This window comes from Cydia fagiglandana, chromosome 3 (assembly GCF_963556715.1).
Source record: "Cydia fagiglandana chromosome 3, ilCydFagi1.1, whole genome shotgun sequence".
In the NCBI taxonomy this organism is placed as follows: domain Eukaryota; kingdom Metazoa; phylum Arthropoda; class Insecta; order Lepidoptera; family Tortricidae; genus Cydia; species Cydia fagiglandana.
Genome location: NC_085934.1, coordinates 20,171,365 through 20,187,535, shown reverse-complemented (window position 1 = coordinate 20,187,535; position 16,171 = coordinate 20,171,365). Strand labels below are relative to the sequence as shown.

The 16,171-nt window shown below is 37.9% G+C and overlaps 1 protein-coding gene across 2 annotated transcripts in view; it reads right to left on the bottom strand.

The window, feature by feature from the left end:
* Nucleotides 1-211: 211 nt before the first annotated feature.
* LOC134680350 (oxysterol-binding protein-related protein 1) overlaps nucleotides 212-16,171 on the bottom strand; it is an 85,350-nt gene continuing 69,390 nt past the window's right edge. For both annotated transcript variants that reach the window (XM_063539475.1, XM_063539474.1), the window contains exons 3-10: nucleotides 10,480-10,700; nucleotides 9,663-9,778; nucleotides 8,851-8,993; nucleotides 8,152-8,352; nucleotides 7,526-7,712; nucleotides 7,159-7,272; nucleotides 6,622-6,836; nucleotides 212-5,881 (exon numbers count right to left, since the gene is read on the bottom strand). In XM_063539475.1, coding sequence (XP_063395545.1) covers nucleotides 5,773-5,881; nucleotides 6,622-6,836; nucleotides 7,159-7,272; nucleotides 7,526-7,712; nucleotides 8,152-8,352; nucleotides 8,851-8,993; nucleotides 9,663-9,778; nucleotides 10,480-10,700 — 1,306 coding nt within the window. In that variant the 3' untranslated portion in view covers nucleotides 212-5,772. The remainder of the gene's footprint in view (nucleotides 5,882-6,621; nucleotides 6,837-7,158; nucleotides 7,273-7,525; nucleotides 7,713-8,151; nucleotides 8,353-8,850; nucleotides 8,994-9,662; nucleotides 9,779-10,479; nucleotides 10,701-16,171) is intronic.

Below are 16,171 nucleotides of genomic sequence, written 5' to 3'. Positions count from 1 at the left end.
CCTTATGATCTTTATTGCGGAACCCTTTGTTAGATTGATGTGTTTTTATTACAACACGTTTGTAAAACTGATTATTGGCGATTCCCCAGTGGTCTACGATGAATTAAGAAATGGTTTAAGAAATGCTCACCGCTAACTCACTTTTTGGTAGATAAAAAAACAATAATGGCAAAATGATAGAGGTTTCGTCGAGTTCAAGAAAACAATTGAATACCATAATAATCATATTTATTTCAAGGTATACACATGTGAATATTTTTATAACCATCTTTCTAGAACATTTACACGAGCTAAGATAAAGCCTATTTTGGCTACATTTACAACCGACATCTCTTTGGTCACTATACCCGTTCTTTGGTCTTAACATTTTATTCTTAGTTGACTAGTTATATATTTTACCTACAATATTTTTTTTAGATTACTTTAACTATTTTATTTAATAACAACAAAAATGTAAAGAGACATAACGCTAGTAAAAAATTAAACTTAAATATAAATATAAACTAAATTAAATAAAGACAAACGAAAATAAATTAAACTAAAAACTAATTTAATTTGCTGTTCAGCAGTGATGCGTTCAAAAGTGAGATAATGTTTAGACAAACGAAAACGTTTACGTATCCTAAAAGTATTATTTTTCTCCTAATCCCAATTGTTTTTATTCGTTTTCAAACACGCTCTAAGTACTTAGTAGCCAAGTAAATATTCACACTTCGTATATTTTATTTTCATTATTTACAATAAAATTCCTTCACGCTTTGTTATCCCGTTGACGCCAATCGCTGATCACGTATGATGCTTTCTCTAGAAAACGATGCACCGGAGGCTCCGGTCCGGACACGGCCCGGTCTAACGTGGGTCCTTCTACTGAAATGTTGCTGTTACCATAGCAGCCAAAATTATGACGATAATATCGATATTGATCTTGCTCCTAAAAAGTTATGGATATAATTATTGGAACCGTTATCAAGGAAATCAATAAATCATTTAAACTACGTTTTCACTTTGTGTTCTGAAAAATTTTGAGCGATAAACCGTTCGCAATCGTTCGTTCGGTTAATGAAAACACTTGCTCCAATAGCAAATGGGAAGAGGAAACATTTTGTTTTGACACTCAAAACGCGATCCTCTAACCGCCCAGAGACCTATTAAAAGGTCTCCGGTTCCATTCCAATTTGAATCTGTATTTTGACAAATCAAAATTGCATTTGACTTGGCAGGTTTTGACGTCTGGGCGGCTAGAGGTTATATGAAAATGCGGCTTTAGAAAAATAACTGCTCGTGTAGATTAATATGACGCTGAAAAAACGCACGACGTCAACGTGAGACCCTACGTAGTAGTTAATAATAATATGTAGTTTAACGAAAATGAGCGAATTTGTTTATAACTCACTATTCTTAATACAATAATCAAATAACTACTTTACAAATTTACTTACTTACTGCCTTTGAGGACATAGCTATACACATGAGACAATCTATTTCTAGAAGAGTATTTCACATTATTGGTTTTTTAACCAGTTGCCTTTTCTAACTGAGACAATTCTTTAACACTGGAACACTTATAGTACTTATAGGAAACATTAATTTCTTGCCCTATAAAATGCCTTAAATATTTGCATGCTTAAAAGCTACATTTGTCATCATATCAATAGCGCACGTAGGTTCATACGGAACCCTTCGAACTATTTAAAACTTTGAGAAGCATACGCTTTTGGGTTCCATATAGTACCTCGCGACTGTAAAGTAGACAAGTAGTAAGTACAAGTTTTGGTGTTTACAAATAATTCGAAATGAATTAGTAAAAAAATAAATTAGTAAGATTATAAATTTTCTATGGAAATAGTTTCGATAGAAAAGTTGAAGTGGAATTTATTGAAGGAAAACTGTCTCAAAGTTAACTAAAATTAAGAATTGTAAAGCAACAAAGCAAGACATTGAAAATAGACATATTTTGTATTCTATTCTCATGCTGGTAATCGTTCCATTTTTATTGCTTTTGACTGTATTACTGTACTTATTCGTTATTAAATAATTAATTAATTAGCTAAATGCCCTCAACCATATTTATACAATTTCTTATTGGAGGGTCGCCTAACTATTTCAATTACTTCCAATCTTTATGCTTAAAATAATATTTTCAGGTAGTTACTACCTTTACAATTAGAATACCCATGGTATAATAATATACTCCGCCTGGTACTCTCTTCCCGTCTTTTCTAGGTCACCTGACTGACACAAGCCTACGTCATCATGCGACAGCGCTATATGATAATATGCGATAGCGCTATATATAGCGGCCATGTTACTGTGACGTAGGCTTGTGTCACTCTAGGAAGAGAAGACCATGTTTTATTAGACTATGAGAATACCTATAATTTTCGTACTATTTTTAGCAAAATCAACTCTGGTGAACTATTTAATTTAAATAAAAAAATGCTTTTAAAAAACAGTTTACTGTCTAAGGGTTGGTTGCACCAAAACGTTTGTCACCGTTTTAGCGTTCGCTGAATTTTATTGTATGGAAAGTTTCATAGTTATCTGCTGCTTGACGTTGATCAGTCTGTTAATTGTGGTTGGTGCAACTGGCCCTAAAAGTACGTCCTAGTCGTCCACTGTCGGAAACGTTCGTATAAATTTGTCATGCTACTGCAAGTCTGCCTTAGTACTTTTCAAAGACATATGTAACTTCGTATAAGATGAATAAAGTCTAAGGAAAAAAATGTGCCTCGGAAATCAAGAAAAAGTCATTCCCGGATAAATGGCGCACACAGCTTTGGCCCATTCTTTTCCTAGATGGCGTGACGACACCGTTTCATATTTAACAATTTTAACACATAGATATCAGTGAATGAACGACCCATGTTCTTGTATAAAAATAATAACATGATTTATTCATATATATATATATATATATTTTTTTTTTTTTTGATATTTTATACGTTTTCATTTTGAGTTTTAGTCCTGTGTCGATTGATGGCAGTAAATTTACTGTGACTACGAAATTTACTATGACAGGGGTTCTATACTATCTATTCTCTTTGGTACTTTTTGTACTGGACCATACTGGACTGACTGAAGTAGCATGACAAATTCGAACTTTTCAGAGAAAATACGATGGAGAAGGATTATAAATTCACTACATAATTATGTCAGGCGTATTCAAATTTAAAGTTTAGGATATGAATTCAATCTGGATTAGATATGGATCGAATCAAATTAAGAATACTACCTATGTGTATTGATAAATAAATTGTAAAACTGAAATTAGTAGGGTAGTAAAAAAGTACCTACCAAATTGTATGTAAAACGAAAAAAAAACTAAGGGTGGCATGTCATCATATCGATGACGCATAGCATAGTGTATTTTTAATATATTTTATGAAAAATATAATATTTTTCATAAAATATAAATTATGTAGCTACTGTAAAGCATATATTGAACTAAAATACAAATTGAAACAAAAAACACCCAGTTAATACATTACATATTAATAAATGTACCTTTCCAATGAGGTGCAGAAGGAACGGAGGGGAATCCACATCAGTGGCGGAGCGTCCATAGAACTCGATTCCCATCGGCTTATCTGATATTCAGGCTCCTGGGCCATTTTCTTTAAACTTATGAAGAAAAGGAATGGCAACTTAGATACGGCTTGCCTACGAACAATCTAGACGCGCCGCCACTGATCCACATTTCTTATTTCGCTCTCTCTAGTTGATACCCACACGTGTCCTCTCATTTCCGATTATCTCCACTACAGTGGAAAGGCAGCCTAAGCCACGTCTAGTACGATGGTACGTCTTATAGCTATACAAACTTATATCTATTACTTGTAGCATCAAATGCTTATTATATAACACTACATATGTGAGATCATCTCGCCGCCATTTTGTTTTATATTTACATTTAACAAAATGCCTACGCATTATAACATTTGTAAGAACAACTTTAGAATGCTAGAGATAGTGTACCATCGCCCACACTGTACATCGGGGGAACTTATGCCCTTTATAATAAGTTCCACCGATGTACAGTTAGGAGTGTTGCTGATTGTACTTAATAGTTTTAAATAGACACCCAACTACCTACTCATAGCAATGCCCTTACACCCCACAGTTTATCTAACAATTATTTAATAATTGACTCGAATTTGTTTTATGTTTGCATTACTTTAAAATGGACTGCGTTATGGAATAACGATAGTTCGTTATTCCATAACGCAGTCCAAATAGAAACAGTGAAGCATCAATGAAACTATCTATACTTGGGACAAGTGCGCCTATTCCATGAAATACTTGGCAGAGGTCCTTCCATCGCGACCGTTTTATCCCGTAAAGGAAAACGAGCATGTAAAGTCTAAACTTAAATTCGTAAAATAGGCGCAGTTACCCCATGTAAAAATATAAAGTCAAACGAGATACGTGTCCCGATCATAGACTAGGAATCCTCTAGACAGAGCTTAGAGCAATTATTTTATGCAACCGATGATGCCAAAAATGCGGGGGTGCGCGGGACGAGGTGAGCGAAGTCCCGTGACGTGATTGGTCCGTTCAAAGATACGGACGTCACACAAAGACACTTTCGACTCGAACATGGAGTATTACCGTATGTGTGGCAGAGAGGGTAACGCGACTATGCTCAGTCTGGAGGATGTTTTGGCTGTGGTCCCGATTGACCTTATATTCTTTTAGACAGACAGTAAATAATTCTTGCGTTTACGAATTAAATAAGTATAGCTATTTGTATACATGCGTGTATACACGCCTCTTTAGACTAAATAATGTTTAGGTACTTATACTTATATCATAAAATTTTATTTTCTAATGATTCTCAATCGTATTATATAATTAAGCTTTTAGTTCTACTTCAAGTTTTAATATATAATCACTAAATTATAAAAACTAGTTTATATTGAAATTTGATCATTCAATTTAGTCAGCTATTTAAAAAAATACCTATTAAATAATGAGGAAGAATCAAATTGAAATAGGTTTAGTATGTTGTATACTTGCTTTCAGTTCAATTAAGGAGGAATAAAATAAACGAATAATGGCAGTAGAATTGAAAATATAAATACCTACTTAAGAAATATTTATCACTCACATAGTTTCATTACGTAATTATTCATGAAAATGGAGCAATAAAAATGATCATTTCATAAATTATGGTGAAAATATTACTTCCATAATCTGATAATTACTATTTATTTTGCTGTCTTTGGGAAGCGTATTAAGATTTTAAAACTATGATTGTTACCAATTTCATACAATACAAAGCAAACCTTCATTTTAGCATTTTAGAAATGGATAATTCTGATCCCTTCCTTTCTCCCGAAGTTTCCTAAATATTTCCAAGTGGTAATTTCGCAATTTAGGAAATACCGACTGCATATCAGTGATTGGATACATCATACCTTTAAAATCTGAACATGTGTAGGCATTAGCATTACATACCATACTTTTGTAATAAAGTCCACCGATATACAGTTAGAGTGTTGCAATTTGTACATGAATATTGCTTCAATGTAGATTAAGCAGCGACGCTTACATAATTTTAGGGAATGCTCCCGGTACTGAGTTTGTATGGCGAGAACCGGGAATTCCCAGTTCCAGTACTGTATTTGTATAGAAAACCAGTACCGGGTGCACTCCCTACATAATTTACACGGAAAGTACTGCACTTTTAAGCACGAACGCATAAAAAAACTATGTCTACACATCGGTGATACACCAAATGATACACACAGTAGATTCTGCTAATATGAGATCTTAGAATATGTCGATGTCCTTTAGATGTTGGTAGTTGCGGTCCCAGTAACCGCCGTTGTAGAGCCAGTCCTCCTGCTTCGTGTAGGGGTTCGTGCCTTGACTGAACCACCTGGAATAACAAATGAAATATTTCATGTTTCTTCCGCCTGCGAGGAATGACGATAATGATTGATAAAACTATCCTTGTCCTTTCTCGGGATTCAAAGTACGAGTATCTCCATACCAAAATTTCATATAAATTGGTTCAGAAGTTCTAGCGTAGAGAGGTAACAGGCAAACAGACATAGTTACTTTTGCATTTATAATATTAAGTAGGGATTTATATTTGCAGACCCCTCATCATCAACATAGTGCACCCTCAGAAACTCTGGCAACCTTACTCACATCCAGGAATACAGAATTACATACGTTCAAAGAAAACAGCAGTGTTTTTATGGTCTCCTGTAAACCTAGTACTTCCTCAGTTAGTCTACTCTAGATGAGAGAAAGAGAAGAACTTTAGAATTTTCTAAAACCTGTCATCGGAACATTTTAGCTTCAGTTTCTTTCCTGGCTCTTCCCTGCTTCTCTTGAAGCCGGGTCTTTTCGGTAAGTGCAGCATCAATGTCTACTTGTTCCAACAGACTATTATCCAGACGCAGTCAACTGCCCCTGTCACACGGTTTCAGTCTTTATTTAACTTACCTAGGTTGCCAGCCATCGGGTGACTTCTTCAGCGCTTTTCTGGCTGTCCTCAAGCCTTGTCTACTCAGCAGCTGCAGCATCAAAGTCTACTTGCTTCAACAGACGCAACTGTCCTTTACGCACGGTCATCAATCTTTTACTTAATATCCAATGATTTTAACTTACCTAGGTTGCCATCCATCAGGAGATTTCTTTAGCGCTTTCCTGGCTGTCCTCTGTTTCTCCTCAAGCCGGGTCTTCTCGGCAGCAGCGGCATCAATGTCTCCCTGCTCCAAAAGCCTGACGTCTGGCCGTAGACGGCTATCCGTCGGGCACAGCTGCCCTTTCATATCTCGCTCAACCTCGTTTAGCGACATGGCGAATTCAGTGAATTGGTAATACTGGAATATGACAGAAAAAGTTGTTAGATGTGAAATGGACTTGTGATAAATTCAGATATGGATGAGGACAATAATCAAGTTAATGGTGACAACATTTATTACCGATTTCTCCTCCGATCTTCTGGGATAGGTAATTAGTTCAATACTCAAGAAAACAAGATCGCCGAAAAAAATTACGAAATAACTACCTGCATTCACAAGTATTCTTCTTTGTCATTAAGAATTATTACTCTCGTAAACCTATTCACTTTTATTCCTCTATTCATGGCACTGAGCGAGCATGCCTCTTTGACTGAAAGTGTCAGAAAAAACGGTCTTTTACCTGTGCACTGTTGGTGGGCCGGCTCCTCGCTTCCCAGAGGGCGGTAGAGCCAGGAATGTCGATGTTATAAGTGTCGTCTGACTTCGGTACCTCGTCATTGTCTGGGTCTTCAGGCTGAAACAGATATTTAGTTAAAATTATAGGTGTTACTATCAAAATTTGGAATTGTGTGGACAGCCAATGCTAATGAATAATATTCTGGGTAGCAATTATTGACGCAATGTCAAGCGATAGGCATTTACAGCTGCGACAGCTGCTGCTCACACCCTAAAACTTGAACAAAGCAGCCACATACGTAATATCATAGGTATATAGTCTTTAAACTGACCTTAAGTCACTACTACTAGTTTTAAAGGAGTAAACTTACATCCTGAATAGACATAGACCGCAGCGCGCCCACTTTGAAGCTGTTGAGCTTAGCCAGCACTTTCTTCGGCGTATGCGCCGGTGTGGCGCTGGCCTCCTGCTCCCGTGCCCACTGCTCATGCGCGGCCGCGCTGCAGACCTTGATGAACTCCGTCCACTTGCCGTAGAGGAAGCGGATTTTCTTTTTGCTGAAAATTAAAGTGTCTATTTCATTTTTCTTTCTAGTAATTCTTCTTAGTTAGTGATGAAACGAACAAGGGCTCCAGCCCAATACTGATTATAAAAGTTATTAGGAGAAGATCTTCACATCTGTAACTGATGTACCCTTTTCAAGCAAATTAAATGAATTATTTATGAAGCGTAAACGGCAGCTTCACCTTCGGCTTTGCAACTCCGTGGCACCATACCTACTGCTCAAACTATAGCTAGCCCGAGATTGCACCCCTGTTCATCGACCCGGTGCAGACTATCCCTGTTGTTGAACCCAGTAGGATTGAGCGCCAGGTTTGCCTCCAACCCCCTTGTCACCATGGCATATCACCTCCATGACGCAGTACTCGTATCGCACCACAGCTTGCCCAAGATCCACATTAGCAGAATTCTACTATTCTTATATTCAGGACTTACTTCTGGTCAGTGATGAAGCCATCGACCCGGTGCAGATCCCTGTTGTTAAAGCCAGCAGGTTTGAACGCCAGATTCGCCTTGAGCCCTGCACCACCATGGCATGTGACTTCCATAGCACCATACTGCTCGATCCACAGTTTGCCTACAATCACGTTGTGAACGCAACAATTCACGTTAGTCCAAGTGTAAGCCTCGCCCCATCTGAAATAAAATGAATTGCAGGTTTTTAGATCCTACTTGTATAATATACGACTCCGCCGCACTACCGCACTCCTACCTACAATTATTTCACTAAACTTAATCCAGTAACATAACTACATATATCAGTAAACTAAAAACATAAGTATTATAGTTATATTCCTAGTAAGATAGTATTTAATGAATCGCTTTCGTATAACTATGTTGCGACATATAATTAAATCCCTAGGGTTATAACTATATAACGGCTTTATCTATCGTACTGCGACATATATACATACACCATACGCACGGTGTAATACACAACTTTCATAAAATCAACGATTTCGAGGAAACTAGATCATTTCAGATGATAAAGACTTGTTTAGACGTGACATTGTACAACAGCCTTCTAGGTTTTGAGCTACAGTTCTCTCTCTAGCTCAAACCCTGTAGTATAATAAAGAAGGAGGCCTGTTCTCAGCGATGGAACGTGATGGTGCGTAATCATTACAGACATACCTCGGCAGCTCAACTGTGACATGGCCTTTGGGCTGGATCTCGACGCTCTTGCCACAGAACTTGAGCTTGGGGTGTACGGAGCCGTGGAACACGAAGTGGGGGCTGTCAGCGTGGAACGCAGACACTGGGGGATGGTGGGACACCTAAGATAGTTTAAACATTCTGTTAGCACATGTCTGTTCTGATTATAGCATACGAAATAGAAGTAACAATAGAAATAGGTTTTATTCTTCAACCATTTCTTCTGACTGAGGATCATCATCATCAGCGGATTAAATTATATAGCGGACACAATTCATACGAGTAGTATGATTCGTCTCCATTAGCCCAAAGTGAATAATCACTATGTTTAACATCGGAGTTTGATTGTGAGTAGCAATGTGCAAGTTGCAGAACATTCTCAAAAATTCAGTAACATTCTCGGGAATTTCCGGAAACTTACGCGAGAATTTAAATTAAATTTCCAATGAGAACATTCCCTATGAGAATTATCAAAAAATTATTATTAGTATTATTTTAATAAACTCGTAAATAAGACAGTCAGTTAAAATAATTGATAACGGCGGTGTCCAGCGACTTCCTGAATAAGTTTTATGGTTCGTAAAATTTAAGTTCTGAGAACATTCCGTATGGAAAGTTTCTCAAGTTTGGAAACTTCTCCTTGGTGCATTGCTATTTGTGAGTCGAAGAGTAGAAGTCCTTTTTAGTTGGTCTTTAGGTTTCTCGTGCAGTGTTTACTACAATGAATTTTTACTGTTTTTGTGATAGAAAATTAAAGCCAGATAAAAATAGTAAAGTAATTATTATCAAACCTGCTCGCAGACTGCCCTGAATTCTGGGCGCTCGAGTTCGTAGGTTTCTCCAAGGAGCGGGTTGAAGGGTTTTCCCAGGCGCTCCCAGTTGGAAGCCAGGGCGCTCACCGCAAATGCTGCAAGTGGAGTTAATAACATTAAAATTCAATGGGCAAAAATCTGATATCCTTCATCCATGCCACAATAATAATGTCATCTGTCTAATGACTAGAAAATAAGTTATCTGAGAAAGATTGAGATTGCGTTGGTCTAAACTGCCCTTTTGTTACTTGTTTCTGTTGTTAGAATATTGATTATTATGCTCTTCTGTAAAATGTTTTCCATTCCAGTATCAGCTCGCTGATCTTCGACAGCTTCTGTCTCTGTTACCGTACTAAATCTACCCGAGGAGGATGCCAAGACTTCTGCGTCTACTCTTTTAAACCCATTATTATGCGCTAATAGTGCTGAACTATACGCTGCAGAAAATTGATCATATAAGAAACCATGTTGACGAGAAGTAGATACGAGTGCGAAAGATTAACCCAAACTGAAAGACTGTGAATCACTGCACTCACTACAGTACATTAGAATGGTATTCCATCTGTCCAATTTCTTTTTCTAATGTGTATTTGCGTCTCACATTTTTCTTAATGAGAGAGTGAGACGAGAGACATTGGAGCAAGAAATTGGACAGGTGGAATAACATCCTTAGGACGTTAAGCTATATCTCACCCGCGATGTACTCCATGCGCGCCACCGGGTCCGTCTGCTCGGACGCCATGCGCAGCAAGTGCGCGTACTCCAGGTACTCCAGCCATAGGACAGTATTACACACCTGCGATGTACTCCATGCGCGCCACCGGGTCCGTCTGCTCGGACGCCATGCGCAACAAGTGCGCGTACTCCAGGTACTCCAGCATGCGCTGCAAGAACGACAGCGGCTCGTTGAACACGACCGGCATGGTGATCTTCGACAGCTCCTTGCCGACGCAGTTCTTCAGGACCGACCACAGGGAGAAGTCGCCACGGCTGAATTGGGCAACAGGAAGTGTTGTTCTGGGGACAAAAGGAAAAAAATATTTAATCTTATTCCTTTAAATGAGCAATTCTCGTATATTTATATATTTCGGGGATCCCGGAAACGGCTCTAACGATTTCAATGGAATATGGGGGTTTTCGGGACCGAAAAATAAATCTGGCTGGGTCTCTGGAAAAACGCGCATTTTTGAGTTCTTGTTTCTTTTACGAGCAAAGCTCGGTCTCCCAGGTATTACTTACCATGTCTGTAGCAAACAAGCACACGGCTCGGCTGTGGACGCCGGCAACTCTAAAAGTACCACATGCGTATTGCACACCATTTCGAAAACTATAATTATTATACTTCTTTTTTGAAGAATCTTATACCTACTGTAGGGAAGAAAAAAATTTTCGTCATGGTAACTAGATTTGCATGTATTTCATGATAGGTTATAACTATGTAAGTAGTTAAATTATAATAAAGGTAGAAAGAATATTGCCGCTATAAAAATATTGGTTCCACGTTGGGCGCCAATGCAAAAGACTGCCCTCTTTACGAGCAATGGCCTACCTATACTAGTAATAGCGGTACACCGTGAAATTCGGGAATCAGCTGCAAATGGTGTTAGAGGTATGAAAATCGGCACGATTAATCTTTAGACCATTTGAATCAATTTGACCCGTAGCACCAAAAACAAAAAACAAACGGAAAGGAGTTATGACGTAATCTTTTTTTTGTATGGAAAAAGAAAAAAAATTGTTCAGAAACCTATCGTGTGTGGTATTAAATGAAAGGGAATTTTGAGCCGGTTCTAAAAATATATCACGTTATTATATTTCCGTCACTTGCATTCAATTAAAATAAAAAGAATATTCAAAACATACCAAGTTTGGGCTCCTCCAGATACGAAACCGTTGAATTATTTTTTGTAAAATATACCTCAAGTAATACCCAATATCCTCATATCTATCCCCAAGAAATTAATTTCAAAAATATTTAGGGTTAGTATTTTTTTTATTATTATTATTACTAATTGTGATCTATCAATCTATCAATGAAACGGCCTCCTAGCCTAGTCGATAGTGACCCTACCTATGAAGCAGGAGGTCCCAGGTTCGAATCCTGGTAAGGGCATTTATTTGTGTGTTCATCATCATCATCACACAAATAAATGCCCATATACACAAATATACAAGCTCTGGTAAGGGCATTTATTTGTGTGATGATATGAAATAAATGCCCTTACCAGGATTCGAACCTGGGACCTCCTGCTTCATAGGCAGGGTCAATATCGACTAGGCTAGGAGGTCGTTTCATTGATAGATTGACAGATCACAATTCGTAATACTAAAAAAATAAAATAAAAAAACTAAAACTAAATATTTTCGACATTAATTTCTTGGGGTTAGATTTGAGGATATTGGGTATTACTTGAGGTATATTTTACAAAAAATAATTGAACGGTTTCGTATCTGGAGGAGCCCAAACTTGGTATGTTTTGAAAATTATTTTAATTTTAATTGAATGCAAGTGACGGAAATATAATAATGTGATATATTTCTAGAACCGGCTCAAAATGCCCTTTCATTTAATACCACACACAATAGGTTTCTGAACATTTTTTTTTCTTTTTCCATACAAAAAAAGATTACGTCATAACTCCTTTCCGTTTGTGTCTTTTTTTTGGTGCTACGGGTCAAATTGATTCAAATGGCCTAAAGATGAATCGTGCCGATTTTCATACCTTTAACACCATTTGCAGCTGATTTTAGTCAACCGCTAGCACTATACCTTTATGGCTATACCTTTGGCCTACTGTCGATGTTGTCTAAAGTTGCACGTCTAATGACATTTAACAAATTTAACACATAGCAGTGAAAAAATAAGGATCAAAGTCAAATGGCGCTCTAATAGTGTTAGTCATTTGTGTCAAAAGATGGCAATAAATGTACTGACTACATAATTAATTTACTTTGACAATACTCTACTCCAAATTTTCATTGCACTAGGTATTCCATCTCTGTCAGCAATACACGTGCATCAAATTCCGCAAGCCGCCGCAAATATCTAGAATTCCGTGTCCACAGAATCCCTCACCTCATTACGAGTCGGGAACGAAGCGACGTGAATTTCAAGTGCGGAGTTTGAATGCGTATCAACTTGTCTAGCTCACGTTGTAGCTTGGCGTTGGAAAATCTCCCTCATTCGTGCAATAGTCAGATCTCAGGGGGCCGATTTTTGAATTTCGACCGCACGATTTCGTGTATTTCGTTCAATAATATCTTCCGGATTCCGAATTTATATCGCTCGTATTTCAAAAATTAGCGTTTCACCGTTTTCCACAGATTTTCGAGTGAAGAAATCGAACGCTCGAAATTCAAAAATCGCCCCCCAGGTACAGTCACGCTCCGTGATTGTTGAGCCATATAGGGTCTAGCTAGCTAAATTGATAGTTCAATACTTACGCTATGCAATGTCCAATTAAGCTAGAACCCTAAATGGCGCAACAATCACGGAGACCTTCATGACTGAAACGAAAATAACTCTACAAAAAGTTTTAAGGTAGATTCGACAGGTAGTCGTATACAAGTATCATTATATACGACGACGAAGTATCATTATCCTAAACACACATATTACCAGTTGGCAGGGCGATATCAGCCTGTAAGTTAAACGCAAAAAGTGACAGTTCCAAACAACTGACAGGCTGATATCGTCCGGCGAACTGGTAATCTATGGGCCCCTTAAAGCTTACACAAATTTTTGACCACTCACGAAATTATTTTATTAAGCTAGACAATATTAAACTTACGGCCAAGAATTTTATCGCAATTTTTCATACCACCTCTTTGCAATGTGCGGGCAGTTATGAAAAATCTCCACTCCACTCAAAAGGCTACTTACTCGTACGGCTGCAAACGTGCCTACAATATACATGAAAAACATGGTTGTCAACTAACAATCCAATTTAAATATTTATTTTTAGTAACCCTTTTCGCCACTTTAAGTCTAAATAGGAATTAAATAAAATATGAATCATTTAGATTGGCACGAGATAAATATGCTAAAATTGTATGAGCTGAGATTTTTTATAAGAGATTTAAACATGAACACACGAACAAACACCCATGTATAGTCGCCATCAGATATATCGGAGCTGCCAAGGTGCTCACAAATATCTGAACACGCCTCTATTGTCAATGCGCTAGATTGCGTTCAGATTTTGTAAACACCATGGCCGCTCCTAAATATATCTGATGGTGACGGTACCTATACAATTGACAACTTTAAAACCCGAAATCTCGCAAAATTTTATTCAGATGACATCTATCACCGTGCCCAAGCTGTTTGAAAATTTCAATATTATTTAAAATGTATCTTAGTTGTTAAAGTATGGGCTGAATCAAACACAGATTTATTGTGGCACCCCTAACAGCATCGGGGGGTCGGAATTAGGCCAAGTGCAGCTCGGTCGTAGCCGGGATCGACTACATTATGTATAACCTTAAACCGGCATAGCAACTAACTAGAAGGCAACTGCAACTTTATTTTCTACAAGCTGTGATGCTTCACTGAATTGCACGAGCGTACCTATACTTACCTACTGTGACTAGCCGTATGCCTATTGCCTAGTATAAGCCTCATTTTTCATTACAAAACACGGAAAAATAAAAAGAAATACCTTGTAGTACTGATGTCCTCTTCAGACGCATATTTCATTCATAGTTCCATCTAATATTCTAACGATTGAAACTTGATGCACGTAATTCTATGGTTTATTACTTATCACATGCATTTTTTTTTAATTAATCCTTATTTTAACTTAGAAATAAACAAACTAGAAAAAAATACCAAAGTAAAATAATGTTTAAAGATTCGCGCGCGGAGAGTATTCGAACGTTCCCTTTTTATTAAAGTCTACTCAAACGGACTACTCGGAATACACGGCTAATGTCTATGTGTGCGTAAATATCAATGAAAATAACACTGTCTACCTCTAAACTGTGAGAGAGAAAGGGACGTGATTTTTTGATCTGAAGTAAGCGAAAGTGAACCTTAAAATTTAGGACATATGGTTTAGTAAAACAACCTGAAACTTAAGACCTTTCTTCTTGAATCAAACCTTGTTACCTGTCCGAGGCAACGACCTCTTCTGCAGTTCTGGTATCCTGGTACTTTTGGAATAATGTTTATCTTTATATGTCGCTATTATGTCGCCCATTTGTCGCTATTATGTCGCCAATAAATCGCCGTTATGTCGCTATTATGTCGCCCAAATGTCGCCCAAATGTCGCTGTTAAGTCGCCGTTATGTCGCTATTATATCGCCAATAAGTCGCCGTTATGTCGCTATTATGTCGGCAAATGTCGCTGTTAAGTCGCCGTTATGTCGCTAATATGTCGCCAGTATGTCTTTGTTTTGATTAATGTCGCTATTGTATCGCCATTATGTCGCCATTAGGTCTCTCTAGGTAATGTCGCCAATAAGTCGCCGGTTTGTCGCTGTTTTGTCGCCAATATGTCGCTGTTAAGTCGCCAATATGTCGCTGATTTGTCGCCATTAAGTCGCCAATATGTCGCTGATTTGTCGCCATTAAGTCGCCAATATGTCGCTATTATGTCGCTGATTTGTCGCCAATAAGTCGCCGTTATGTCGCTGATTTGTCGCCAATAAGTCGCCGTTATGTCGCTATTATGTCGCCCAAATTTCGCCCAAATGTCGCTGTTAAGTCGCTAATATGTCGCCAGTATGTCTTTGTTTTGATTAATGTCGCTATTGTATCGCCGTTATGTCGCCATTAGGTCTCTCTAGGTAATGTCGCCAATAAGTCGCCGGTTTGTCGCTGTTTTGTCGCCAATATGTCGCTGTTTTGTCGTCAATATGTCGCTGTTAAGTCGCCAATATGTCGCTATTAAGTCGCCAATATGTCGCTATTAAGTCGCCAATATGTCGCTATTATGTCGCCGATTTGTCGCCAATATGTCGCCGTTTTGTCGCCAATATGTCGCCGTTCAGTCGCCACTGAGTCGCCATTATGTCGCCATAGTAAAAGGTATAAAAGGCCGGTGCGGAGAGTAGGGGGATTCATTCATTCTTCGACCATCGGACTAGCAGTGACTCTGGTTTTCGGGTGTAATGTAGTGCGGGGAGGTGAAGTTTCTCCGCGAATTTTTTCTGTTTGTTTTTACTTGGAATTATCCTGATAAATTTAAACTTAGAATTTGTGTCTGTGCTTGGTTTTGCGGGGATTTTGATCGTCGTAATGCTAAGTTTAGACTGTTGTGGAGATTCTTTACTGCCTTGTGTGGGTTTTAGTTATTGTGAAGTTTTCTTTACGCTGTGTGTTCTAAGTGCCGTCATGCTATGCAGGGACAATGTCGTCGAGCTTGGAATTGTGTCTGTGTTTGGTTTTACGGGAAGAAATTCTCGTAATGTTAAATATGGATGACAGTGTTTGAGGGAATTTCATTATTCTGTGAGTTAGTTTAATTTAGTTATTTTAGTGTAT